At 41.8% G+C, this 13,104-nt stretch overlaps 1 protein-coding gene across 1 annotated transcript; it reads left to right on the top strand.

The window, feature by feature from the left end:
* Window positions 1-7,172: 7,172 nt before the first annotated feature.
* F5891DRAFT_1190772 (uncharacterized protein) lies at window positions 7,173-9,157 on the top strand (the record flags this gene model as incomplete). The annotated part of the gene is made up of 9 exons (XM_041367357.1): window positions 7,173-7,363; window positions 7,459-8,151; window positions 8,179-8,194; window positions 8,250-8,357; window positions 8,424-8,437; window positions 8,498-8,809; window positions 8,870-8,971; window positions 9,020-9,050; window positions 9,107-9,157. 9 exons carry the CDS (start codon window positions 7,173-7,175, stop codon window positions 9,155-9,157), a joined length of 1,518 nt encoding a protein of 505 aa, XP_041223977.1.
* Between the last annotated feature and the right edge of the window lie 3,947 nt (window positions 9,158-13,104).

Raw genomic sequence — 13,104 nt, 5'->3', positions numbered from 1 at the left:
ACAGTGCTAATGGAAAAACTGAAACATGAGTTACAAACAATGTTTGAATTCACTGACCTTGGTGATCCAAGCAAAATCATTGGCATCAAAATTGATCGTAATCAAGAAAAGGGGGAGTTATGTGTTTCCCAAATGAAATATATCGAAACGATTCTTGCAAGGTATGGCCTTGTGGATGCAAATTCAGTTGGGATGCCCCTTGATCCAAGTATCAAACTCGAACCAGTAGATAGCTCACCTGAAACGGGAAACCGTAGTAATGACTATGCATCCCTCATAGGGTCCTTGATGTATGCAGCCATGGCGACGCGTCCAGATATTGCATACACTGTATATCGGTTAGCATCATACACAGCGAATCCTGGAATAACTCACTGGACTGCTGCGAAACGAGTTTTACGGTACCTCAAGGGTACCAAAGATATAGGAATAACCTATAAAACAACTAAACCCTTGGGAAAGACCTAAAACTGATTCATTGGATATTCGGATGCGAGCTTCACAAATAATGATGATCATACCTCTGTCTTGAAGTACACCTTCTTATCAAATGGAGGAGCGATAACATGGGGATCGAAAAAGCAAAATGCCATCTCCTTGTCAATGACGGAAGCTGAATATATCTGCCTCTCAGATGCAGCGAGAGAAGCAGTATGGCTCTGCAATCTATACTTAGAGTTAGGATATGAGCAAAAAGAGCCTACCTTGTTATACGAAGACAACTCTAGCTTGTTGGCGATTGCACAAAACCCACAGTATCACAAGAGAATGAAGCACTTTGATTTAAAACATCACTATATCTGAAATAAAGTCAAAAATGGTCTAATAAAGCTAAAATATTGTCCTACCACACAAATGATGGTGGACATCTTCACAAAAGCGCTACCCAAACCTACACATCACCAACATATATGTGGACTTGGGATGTCCTAGGTTTGAGGGGGAGTGTTGAGGTTGAACAAACATAGAACACGTCAGCCATATCAGAGATTACATAACCCAGCGGTAATACAAAGTATATATAACCTGTACGGATATTTCTGAATGATTAAGCAATCTTAGTGCCCACTGTCGTGTACCTCTAAGCTATATTTTCATTCTTACTTGTGAATCAAATAATATCATATCTATCGTAATCTCAAAATATACCAATCATTTTCATTATCTGATTATAAATATCACAATAAGGCAGATTGATCTGACAAATTCTGCATCTTTTGTCCTTGCATATTCCTCATTTGATTATGAATCTGAGGTCAACACTAATTCTAGTGTTGGAAATTTCCAAAAGTGCCCTGCAAGGGACCCCTCTTGAGGCTAATTGAGGGGTTGCAAGGTCACCCAAAATTTTTCCAAGTCAATTGGAAGGGACTTGCAATTGTGTCGCAAGTGGCTTACAAGGGGCTGTAAATGTAACTTTTGCAAAAATATGTCCCAATCTGTCCCTAAATGAGGTTGCAATCAGCCTGCAAGTGTCAATTGAGCCTTTCTTGCAAGATCTTTGGGTCCGTTTCCAAGCACTTCAAATGGGCTCGATCAATTGAGGGCTTGCGATGCCTTATAAGGTATGCCAAGCAAAAATAACTTTTTCCAACAAGACATTTTCCAGCTTTGATCATGAATCTTGAGGCAACTATATATTTTTCAATATTGAAAATTTGTTCCTCGATTTGAATGGGATCTGTCGCAGACTCTTATCTGGCCATGTCTCAGGTGTCAGATGTTAAACACAGTGTGATCTTAGACAAACTGAGATCACCATTAATTTTTGCATAAAATTATGATAACAATTAGAATTTTGTCAACATTTGTCCTACTTTATATCAACTTGAGGTGTGTTTCCACATGAAAATTGTGTCCAGCCTGTCTGCACTTTGTGATCAGATATTATATTTGTTCTGTTGTAAGTTTTTGACCTCATTTTGCCTTACAGCTCCATTGTCATCACATTTTTAATAACTTTCAAGCTTTCATTGTAAGTTAATTTTAACAGCAATAACACTGTGTGTATTCTTCTGTCATTAGAATTAAACTGAGAGAATTGTATCTGTAATTGAAAGCAACATGCTACTTTCATTCTGAACAAATTCTAAGCAAGTTTTCATTTATATCACCTTGTTCTCTTCCTACACTCCCACTTTTCTTTCTCTAATACATCATGAAAAAACCAAATTTTAGTGACAAAACAAAGTTTGATTGAATGTAGAGATAATTTTTACTTTACTCTGTTAAAAAAATCAAGCATAAAACAAAATCAAAATTTGACCAAAGTTGACATTGACAGTCAACCCCAGTGAAGAATGACAATATTTAGGTAGATATGTGTAGATAGCAGGCGACATAGCTAAACAAAACTATATAAATCTAATTGAATCGAGATAGCAAAGATGCATAATTGCAAAAAAAATGCAAAGTTCAAATTTTTCAAAATCACAAAGTTGACTTTGCAGTTTCAGCAAATGTTTGCAAATTACAGTTTGCAAATTTCAACATTGCGCCTTCTAAGATTTGCAAAGCAATCGAGATTGCATACACACTATCTACCATCTAGATTGCAAATGCATTACAACGAAGCTGGGATACACCAACTTGAAGATGGCACCAACGTACATGTCTGCGACTGTGCTTCCTGCCTTCTCAAAAATGTAGGTAAGCCCAAGCAGGTACACCGAAACACCTACTTCAAACACAAAACTGGCAGACTTGCTGTACATTCATTTCCTACTTCTGTTCTCAGCAGCCCACAACCTCCAACTGCTGTAGCAACTGGACCATCTTCAAGTAAACACCCTCTGGATATGCCTGACAATGAGGAACAAACCAGCAAGAAAGGATGTGTCCAAGATCCTGACGTGCCATTTTTGATCGAGGACGAGTTGTCTGATCCAGTCATTGATCGCACAGAAGATGGTATGTCACCAACTAATATCATAGCACTGGTTCAATTCAATGATGATATCAAACGGATCTAGATATTGATGAGCCTTGAGTTGAGCACATTCCTGACCACAACTTCGTGCCAGAGGTTGATGATCACAGCCAAGACTATGGTAAGCTTATTCTTCATACTACAATCATGATCAAAACTAATGGTATTACATAGGTCTAGATGCATACAAGCATACAGACAATCTAGATCACGATGTGCCCAAGGCATCTGACAACCGTCAAGTTCTGGAGCCTAATTTCGGGGACATTAGTACAGGGTACGAGGAAGCAGAGGAAGCAGAGGAAGCAGGCCTTGAGGCAGAGAATCTTGAGGGCATGCATCGGGATATGGACCCCAATCATGATCGTGATGAAGCAGATATTGCTCCTGCACAGACAATGGGTTGGACCGACGAGGACTTAGAAGAATTGCACCATATGGCATGACTCAGAGATGCACAGGACACGATGGCTTTCATAAACACATTACGACAATCATCACTTGACGACACACACTCCCAATTATCGCTAGATGCATTAGATAGGCTTCGAAATCCTCCCTGCGCACTCCCAGATACCACAGATCCTGACCTCATACAATCCTTGAAATTTTATTTTGCTGATACGACTATCAAACAGTACAATTCCATTTGTGATGCTACTATTGAACGGTACCCCAATGACAACATATACAGCTACTATCGTGTGAAGCAAGCTGTTGCTGAACTTAGTGGTGTCATGCTGATCATAAATGACATGTGCATCAATACATGCCTCGCATTTACTGGTCCATATGCTGACCTCGATCATTGTTCTAGATGCGGAGAAGATCGATGGGATCCCAAAAAAAGCATGACTCAGAAGAAGATACCTCATCGAACATTTGACACTTTTCCGGTTGGTCCACAGCTCCAGGTCCTATGGGGTCATCCAAACCAAGCAGAGAAGATGCGCTGGTGTGAGCAGCGCACCAAGGAAATTCTAGAAGAGATCGGGATGACTGATGGGAGTCCCAGCATCTATGAAGATGTTCTTCATGGCAAGGAGTATCTCGATGCCTGCCAATCCAGGAACATTAAAGAAGGCGACCCCGTACTCATGTTCTCAATTGATGGGGCACAACTGTATGAATCCAAGCAGTCAGACTGCTGGATCTATATCTGGGTATTGTTTGATCACTCCCTGGATCAACACTATCAAAAAAAGTATGTCCTCCCTGGCGGCATAATTCCTGGTCCCAAAAAGCCCAAAATCTCGACTCATTCATATTCCCTGGACTCCACCATTTATGCGCAATCCAGGCTGAGGGCCTTGCAATTTGGGATGGCACACTTAACAGATTTTTTACCTCCAATCCTTTCCTTTTCATTGCAACTGCAGATGGCCCTGGAATGGCATTTCTCACCGGTCTCGTCGGACATCATGGCAAAATGGGCTGCAGACTCTACTGTGGGCTTCCTGGCCGACATAAACTAGGTGCTCCCACTCACTATCCTGTACTTTTCCAGCTGGTCGGTCACTATGATCACCCCAATATTCTCATCCATCAATTACCCCCCGCTGGATCATTCAATTACGAGGCAAATCTCCATTGCATTGTCTCCTGCAGAAACACTGCAGAATATGAACTCGCGCACTTTGAAACAGGCATCACCAAGCCAAGCATCTTCTGTGGTTTTCATTCTGATCACATTCTCCCAGTTCCGCACTCATTTGGCTCGGACATTATGCACGTAGCTGCCATCAACGCTGGAGATCTCTTGATACCACTCTGGAGAGGGACATTTAGAGCCAACCCAACAGATGATAAAGCCACATGGCACTGGGCTGTGCTCACTAAGGACAATTGGAAAAGCATGGATCGAGTATCGCTGATGCAGCTCCATACTTGCCAGGTTCATTTGATCGCCCCCCTCGAAACCCTGCAGAAAAAATCCATAGTGGGTACAAGGCTTGGGAGTGGCTTCTGTATCTCTATGGTATGGCACCTGCCACACTCTTTGGCGTCCTCCCTGATCCCTACTGGACAAAATTTTGTCACCTTGCACGAGGTTTACGCCTAATGCAGCAGTACCACATCTCCCAATCAGAACTTCTTGATGGCCATCAGCACCTTCTAGACTTCACTGACGAATTCGAAGAAATCTATTGTCAGCACCGCAATGATCAACTTCATTTCATTCACCCATGGATTCATTCCCTCACTCATATTGGCCCTGAGACAGTCAACAAAGGCCCTCCGATCTGCTCATCCCAGTGGACGATGGAGAGGACAATCGGTAATCTCGGGCAAGAAATCCGCCTTCATAACTCATCTGTCTACGCCAACCTTTCTCAACGTGCCATCTGACACTGTCAAGTTAATGCAATCAAGGCTATTATTCCAACCATAGAACCATCTAGTAACACTCCCCCAAAAGGATCGCTGGATCTCGGACAAGGGTATCTATTACTCCGTCGAAGGGAGCGATCGGCCCATCTAGTCCGTCCTTGTGAATCTGACACAATCCTTCATTACTTGGCCACCAATGGCATCTGTGTTCCTTTTGCTCCTCCCATCACTAGATGGGCTCGACTACATCTTCCTAACAGACAAGTTGCACGATCAGCCTGGAAGGAAAATGGGATGTCAAGGCAACTCAGGATGGCACAGAATGTGAAGGTAAGTTTTTTGATCGATCAATTGAGTATCTATATTCATTTCTGAATCAAAGTTATTCATTGATGGTCACACAAGCATCACTGAGGTCTACTTCTACTTTAATATGACAATTCATGATCAGGAGAAGACATTCGCACTCATATCAGAATTTGATTGACCACACCCAGAACTCCTCAAATGGTCTTTTCAAATGGTCTTCACATGTCATCATCATGGCGACAATTCACTACGACTAATTGAGGTATCTACTATACAAGCAGTAGTAGCAATGGTTCCTCATCAATTCCGAGGAATTGATGGAACTCTGTTCTACCTGATAGAGCACCCAGGCCTGGACCTACTGACAATGGGTGGAGCTGAGGAACATATACCAGATGAGGAATAAAAGGTATGTCTCATTATGATCCCATCCCATCAGACAGAAGCTGATCCTGATCCCATCAAAGCATTTTCATTAAGCATTTTCATTTTGGGAGTCTCACATATGTACAATACATACAATACAATGCATTTCTAGCTAATGTCTCTGAGTTGTTGCTTCATTGAACGTACTGCATGAAAGCTGGCATCTGTTTTCGAACGATCATACCATTTTTCATCTTCTTTGCGTGATACATACTTCCAATAGTGTGAATCAGGCCCTGGGGGACTTGGAGTGTCGAAGAAGCCCTTCTTTTTTGGAACTGGACTTGTGCCCTTGATCTTGATTGGTGTGCTGAACTCAAGCTGGGGCGGGTTTTCAGATTCGCTCTTGGGCTCCGTCACACTGCTCAGATTGTCGACGGGGATGATAGGCATAGTTATGGCAGGAGCAGCTCTCTCGGATTCGCTCTCGGGCTCCGTCACACCGCTAGGGTCATCGGCAGGGAGAGTGGGAGTAGGTATTGCAGGCTGGGGCGGCTTTTCGGGTTCGCTCTCCAGCTTGGTCACACTGCTCAGGTCATCGATGGGGAGGGTGGGAGTAGGTTTGGTAGGAATAGATCTACTGAACTCATATTAAAATGTAATAAAAATAAATAAAAACTTACTCTTGTTGTAATAAATACCTTAGCCTCATCAGATGTGCCCTGAGAGGATCAGAAGTCCAATTGCTGGGATCCAGCAAGAAATTGTCCGACAAGGTCATAATGGGGGTACTAGAATGGGTGGAGTCGTTGGAATTATTTGTATTGATGCTAGTAGATAAGATTAATAGATCTAGATCGTGAAGCAAAGACTCACCTGGTATCAAGAAAATCCTGGACAGCTGGTGGTAGCATAACAGATGCATGGCAATAACAGGACTTGGTGAGTTTCTGGTGAGTTTCCTTTCTTGACTTCAACTCAAAGTGTCCCTCAACTCATACCATCATGTCACTGTCCCTCGACAACACAATCTCATCTGCTGGATACCCAAACTCCTTGGTCCCTCAAACTAATTCTCAACAATCATTATTACAACCATTTGATCTGAATGGGCCTAGCCAGATGTACTATTTGCATGAACCAATGGTACTTCACAAACTTAATGTGAGTCATTATATTAATTACAAAGACATGCTGAAGGCTCGGATACTGATATAAAACACATGGTGAGTCTTCTATGTATCAAGATTCTCTAGATTCTATACTCGATCACGATCCATTGCCATGCAAGGACTCTGACACCAATCTTGTTGCCCAACTCAAGCATCAACTTGCGGAGTCACAACACACAATTGCCAGTCTCCAAGCAGATGTACAAAGGCTGGCGAGTGAAAATACAAGTCTCAATACTACCTGCCAGGCCTTACAGTAAGTTGTATGCGCATATATTCACCGCCAAGTGACTATATGCGCATACATTCATTCATTTTTATTTCAATGATATCTAATTATGTGTCTTGTAGGAATATCATTGTTAATATCCGAGGTTCAGCAAGCTCAGTCGCATCGAGCTCATCGTTATCTGTCACTTCAAGCACTTCATCTGGCACCAATAGCAACGATGAACATAAGCCACCCCTCCTTCTCAATGGAACAATTGAAGAAGCCTGCGATCACGAGCTCAATCAGACTGAATTTCTGTCAGTGGAGTCTTGGATCAAAAAGGGATGGCAGGAACAATACCCTCCGAGCACATCAGCTGTTCCTGATTCCTCCTCAAAAAAATCAGCACATGGATCCAGACAGATGGCACAAGGTATCAATGTGTCGACTTACCTCCAGGACAAGGACAGCATGCCTGTATCAGCTCAGCGTGCAAAGTCAATTCGATTGACAATGCTGTCTTGCTTCTGCCAACTTCATACTCAAGGACTTGCACCAGAATTGATCGGCCAAGCTTCTCTGGATGTCCTCAAATGGCTGGTTCATACATTGCGCAAGACCCATTTCGAGCTTCAACTTTGTGCCGATAATTGGAAAATAATGAAACTTATGACCGACAACTACCCCCAATGGCACAAGTATCACACGAAGAAAAGAAGCAGCAACCATGTGAAGGCTGAGCAAGACTTAGAAGACAAGAGCATCACAGACTTGGTCCCAATTGCCACTCAGAAACGGAGATCATCTGAACCCGACAATGAATATGCCATCAAGTGATCATGCGTTGATTCCGATATCAGAGAAGAGGTTGATCTGGTAAGTTTTCTCCGCACTCAATCATGATCGATGCTCACTAATTACATGTTTACAGACTGCATCATCCACCAATGATATCATACAAGATTCTTCCCCCAACCATGAACCTACACCTCCACCCAGTACCGACAAAGGGAAAGCAAAGGAAGTGATAACCGTAGAGGTAAGTGTATGTAGCTTGTATTGGAAGGGTTATTATACTAACTACACACATTTCACATGTCTACAGATCAAAAATCCTCTGTGAGTTTATTTCATTTTGTCAATGATGCTGTTGATGGTACACTGATCTAATCAATATAGTTCTAATCTTGCCCCCAAGCCTCAGCCCAGACCAATTCCATTGGAGATTCCTGCAACTTCAACTTCGACTTCTGAACTTAATCTTACCCCAATTCCATCCACCAACAACATCACACAGCATACACTAATCTCCATGCCAGAGGTTCCATCAACTGCAGATTCGACTTCACTTGATGTGAAAATGAAAGTCATCGCAGCGTCCCAGAGCGCCAAGCAAATGAAGATCACAATCAACAGCTCGAAGCCTGATACCATCAAGAAGCGTCAGCTGAGTACCAAGCCGATGCATGTGAGTGCAAAGATCACTGCACGGTAAGTGATTCTATCATTATCAGGCCAATCAAAGCTAATTCTACGATTCATATGATGTAGGAACTTGTGTGCTTTGGATTGGCAATCAAATGGCCATCAAAAGGAACCTGCGACAGTCTTCGCATCTTACTGGAACGGGTTATCTAAAGCCGACAAAGACGTGTATCAATTTTGTTATATTAGTGATATCTATCTAACACTGTCTACCAGGTATACATACAAATGCAAAGCAACAGCTCAGGTGAGTTCAGCCCACCATCCTCTATTGTATACTACACTAACAGTCTCATTCTATAGCTCAAATCATGTGGGGTTGTTGGAACCATTCGCGACGTGGACAAGGAGTAGTGTGACACGGGATGGCGGGATGGCGGAATAGCGGGATGGTGGTGCAGTGGATACCCCCCGTGATAGCAATACCTAGCGATATCCCCAAAATACTAGCGATACTCCTTGATATTCTCATTTGATTGCATTAGCTGTGTATCGATAACATTTTTGATTCAAATCGAGCGACAATCTGTATGTAAATGCCTATCTAAACACCTAAAGGCATCGAGAATTATATTTAAATGTTAGAAATTTGTCTCAATCTGTATCTTTTTGCATCTCAAAAAGTTACATTTTGTTGAGAGACCTCGAAACAGATTGATAAGAATCATGACTTGAAATTTTATCGACTTATATCTACACATATCTACCTAAATATTGTCGTTCTTCACTGGGAGTCAACAGTCAACAGTCAATCTATGTGCCAGTCAATATTGATTGACCTGTTGACTTGTTGACTGTTGATTGTCAATGTCAACTTTGGTCAAATTTTGATTTTGTGACAAAAAGGAAACTGATTTTGTTTTATGCTTGATGTTTTTAACAGAGTAAAGTAAAAATTATCTCTACATTCAATCAAACTTTGTTTTGTCACTACAGTTTATTTCCTGTCTTGCATACCTATTTCAATTTTGGATCCTACAGGTGTGGCGCTACAATCCAAATTGCTTCTTCCAGATGATAACTTCAAAACAAAGCAAGGATGTCTTGTTTATTAGACTACCAACATTTGAGGACAGGGTTTGGACCAGCAATGCCTATGAGGGACTGTATTGGACAAAATAAAATCAAAACAATAAAGTAAACAAATCGACATTATAACTAAAACTCGAATTGATTTCACAAAAGTCATACCAGCATTTGCTTAGTATAGTAATTAATCAACCACAGCAAATGTGTCCACCTTGAAACAAGCATGGCCTGTTGGAGGGGACAGATGGGCATTTTCTGTTAAAATGAACTGGTGTCCAAAACATGGCAGCCCTTTTAAGCTTGTCAGATACAGAAGCATGGATGGTACTAATCAAGATAGGACTTACACTTGATGCACAGAACTTCTTTAGCTTCACACATCTCAGAAGGTCTAGCTCTGCTTGAGATTTGTGTGCTCTGAGCTGGGTGACTTCGAGTGGTGCAGACATAACACAGACATCAGGAATGGCCTTCTGGAGACCATTGACAATAAAATACTCATCATACTGTCAATGTAGATGGGCCATTCAGATTCAAATTCAAGGGTGGAAAGTGCAATGGTATATGAGTCTTCATCTTCTACCCAGGAGACAAATGAAATATAAATTCCAGGTACTGGTAAAAGTCTGGCACACATTTCCTCAAATACTGTTGTGATAACAGTGATTTTGGCTACAATGCTGGCCTCCTTGAGTATGGGAGAGATTATAAGTAACAATGGTCTTTTTGAAAGGTGCCATGTCACCTGAAAAATGTCACCAAAGTACTGCGCATTTGCGCCAGGCTCTGGAATGTATGGTAATGTGCCATTGTCATACAATATTCTGTGCAGAAGAGAGGAAACTGAAGCGTGATGTTTGCTTGGGTGTCTCTAGAGGTTAATGATCCGTTGAACGATGCAAGAGAGATCATGCACCCACCTGTGTGACGTGAGCATGACAGTAGGAAGTACTTTTCTGAAGGTACCATGTGGATGACTTTTGTGCCAAGAATAGAGTTCTGAGAAGCCACATGGATGACTTTTGGTTATCACACACCAGTGATTTTGTGACAAAAAAGAAACAGAGTTTTGAGAAGCCATGTGGATGACTTTTGTGAAATCAATTCGAGTTTTAGTTATAATGTCGATTTGTTTACTTTATTGTTTTGATTTTATTTTGTCCAATACAGTCCCTCATAGGCATTGCTGGTCCAAACCCTGTCCTCAAATGTTGGTAGTCTAATAAACAAGACATCCTTGCTTTGTTTTGAAGTTATCATCTGGAAGAAGCAATTTGGATTGTAGCGCCACACCTGTAGGATCCAAAATTGAAATAGGTATGCAAGACAGGAAATAAACTGTAGTGACAAAACAAAGTTTGATTGAATGTAGAGATAATTTTTACTTTACTCTGTTAAATTACCTCTTGCAAGATTTCAATCAAAAGCAAATCTGGACCTGGCTAGACCATTCCAGACCTAGCCTAGAGCATTCCAGAGCACTTTGGATTACCTTTAGAATGTAATTTCACTGGCAGCAAAAGGTGGTAAAATGTCAGTTTCCCCACTGTGTCATCCAGAGATTTTTGAACATAACACAACTTTTGGGTTACCATGTAGATATTTTATATAAAAATGATTCAATTTATTATTGTCCCCTCTGGGCCATCATAAATGCCACCAAAAAACATCTAAATAGAGCTATGTACACTTATATGAGTAGTAGCAGAGGACATAAGCAAACTGAAAATACAGAAAGTTCCAATGCAGCCCAGTAGATCAAGTATTGAGATGTGAGATAAAGAAGTGGGACTCAGGGAAAACAGTATTACGTATCCAAACAAGCCATTGGTGTACCACAAATGTGAGACTTCATATGTGAGGTTTGGGATGCTACTACGGCAAAAGATAGCTTCAGAATTTGCCTAGACTGTTACAACCTTCAATTTACCTGAAACATTCAGGTGTCCCTTGTATGTGCTTATCATTTTCTGAGTAACCCAATGAGGTTCTCCAGTTGCACCAAGCCAGAGGCAATGCATTGGAAGGATAGGGTGTATGTGATTCTCTTTGACAGCCTCCCAGTCACACTGACTGGTCTCCATGGGAGAAAGGGTTTGTCAAAGTGAGGTGCAACATTGCCTCCAAGGACGTAAGATATATGTGTCCTTGTAGGATAATGAGTGATATATGTAATAATTTACCATATAGTTGCTGCACGTCAAGAAGAACGTGTTTGTCGTGATGCCACCAGATATCAATCGCCAAGAGATCTTTTCTTTTCTTTTCTTCAGGTAGATACATGTTGTCCTGTGCCAAGTCCCACATAAAGCCGATGTATGAGTTAGCATACATGAACAGTTTGTCTTTAAGTTCTTCCCATGGGATATGAAGGTCATCTGACACTTCATCAATGTCAGCGAGGTTACACGAGAAATGCATGTCTTCGTGCGATCTTGGTGAAGCTTCTGATAGATCTTTGATAGGAAAATGGCAGTCTTCATCAAAGACTTCCAATGTACCGTCCTTGAAGATATGACCTCCATACCATACTCTGCCTCCATCCTGGTGTCTACCTCTCTTTGTGATCTCTTGATGCCACCTCTTCCTATCATTGTTGTAAGTAGAAATGAACTCCTTGAGAATGCGTATAAAAAGATGGTCATCAACCCATTGAGAGGCTGGTCCAATTCCTTTTGCTCGAAATATGTCCAGTCCGGTGTCAGCAAGTGTGCCATAAGCTCTGGCTGAAGGACGTAGTCCGAAACACATGCAGGTATCAATGCAGAATAGATCATCTGAAATTGGCACCACTGAACCTGGCCATTGAGAAGCATGAATTGGAATTGTGTGATATGCTTTGGAAATATCCCTAATTGCCATTTGTGAACCCGGCAGTAAGAGAAATTCTTGTTGATATTCAGCAATGGATTCTTTGTCAGGAGGCGCCTGAGTGACTTTAATATTAGGAATGTCCAGAGAAAAACTGAGATAAAGGCCATCAGGAATGTGATGATATCTATCAATAAGTCCCACTGTGACCAGCTGTGACTCCCATGCATCCAGGTTGTACAGGGTAAGAGTGCTTTCTGAGCTCGAGGACACATTTGAGCGCCGTGAGATGCAGCTCTGCACCCAGAACAGAAGTGTCTCCTGTCATGTGTGACTTTGGTGCAGCCACTGACTCTTTGCCAGTCGCTGCAAACAGCTCTTCCATCATGCATAGTGAGAATCCTGCCGACTTGTGAACACAGAATGTTAAAGGTCTCATCCCAGAGTTTGTTTGCTCTGCA

This window comes from Suillus fuscotomentosus (assembly GCF_016647785.1).
Source record: "Suillus fuscotomentosus strain FC203 chromosome Unknown F5891scaffold_39, whole genome shotgun sequence".
NCBI classification, from domain to species: domain Eukaryota; kingdom Fungi; phylum Basidiomycota; class Agaricomycetes; order Boletales; family Suillaceae; genus Suillus; species Suillus fuscotomentosus.
This window is presented reverse-complemented; position numbering and strand designations above follow the sequence as displayed.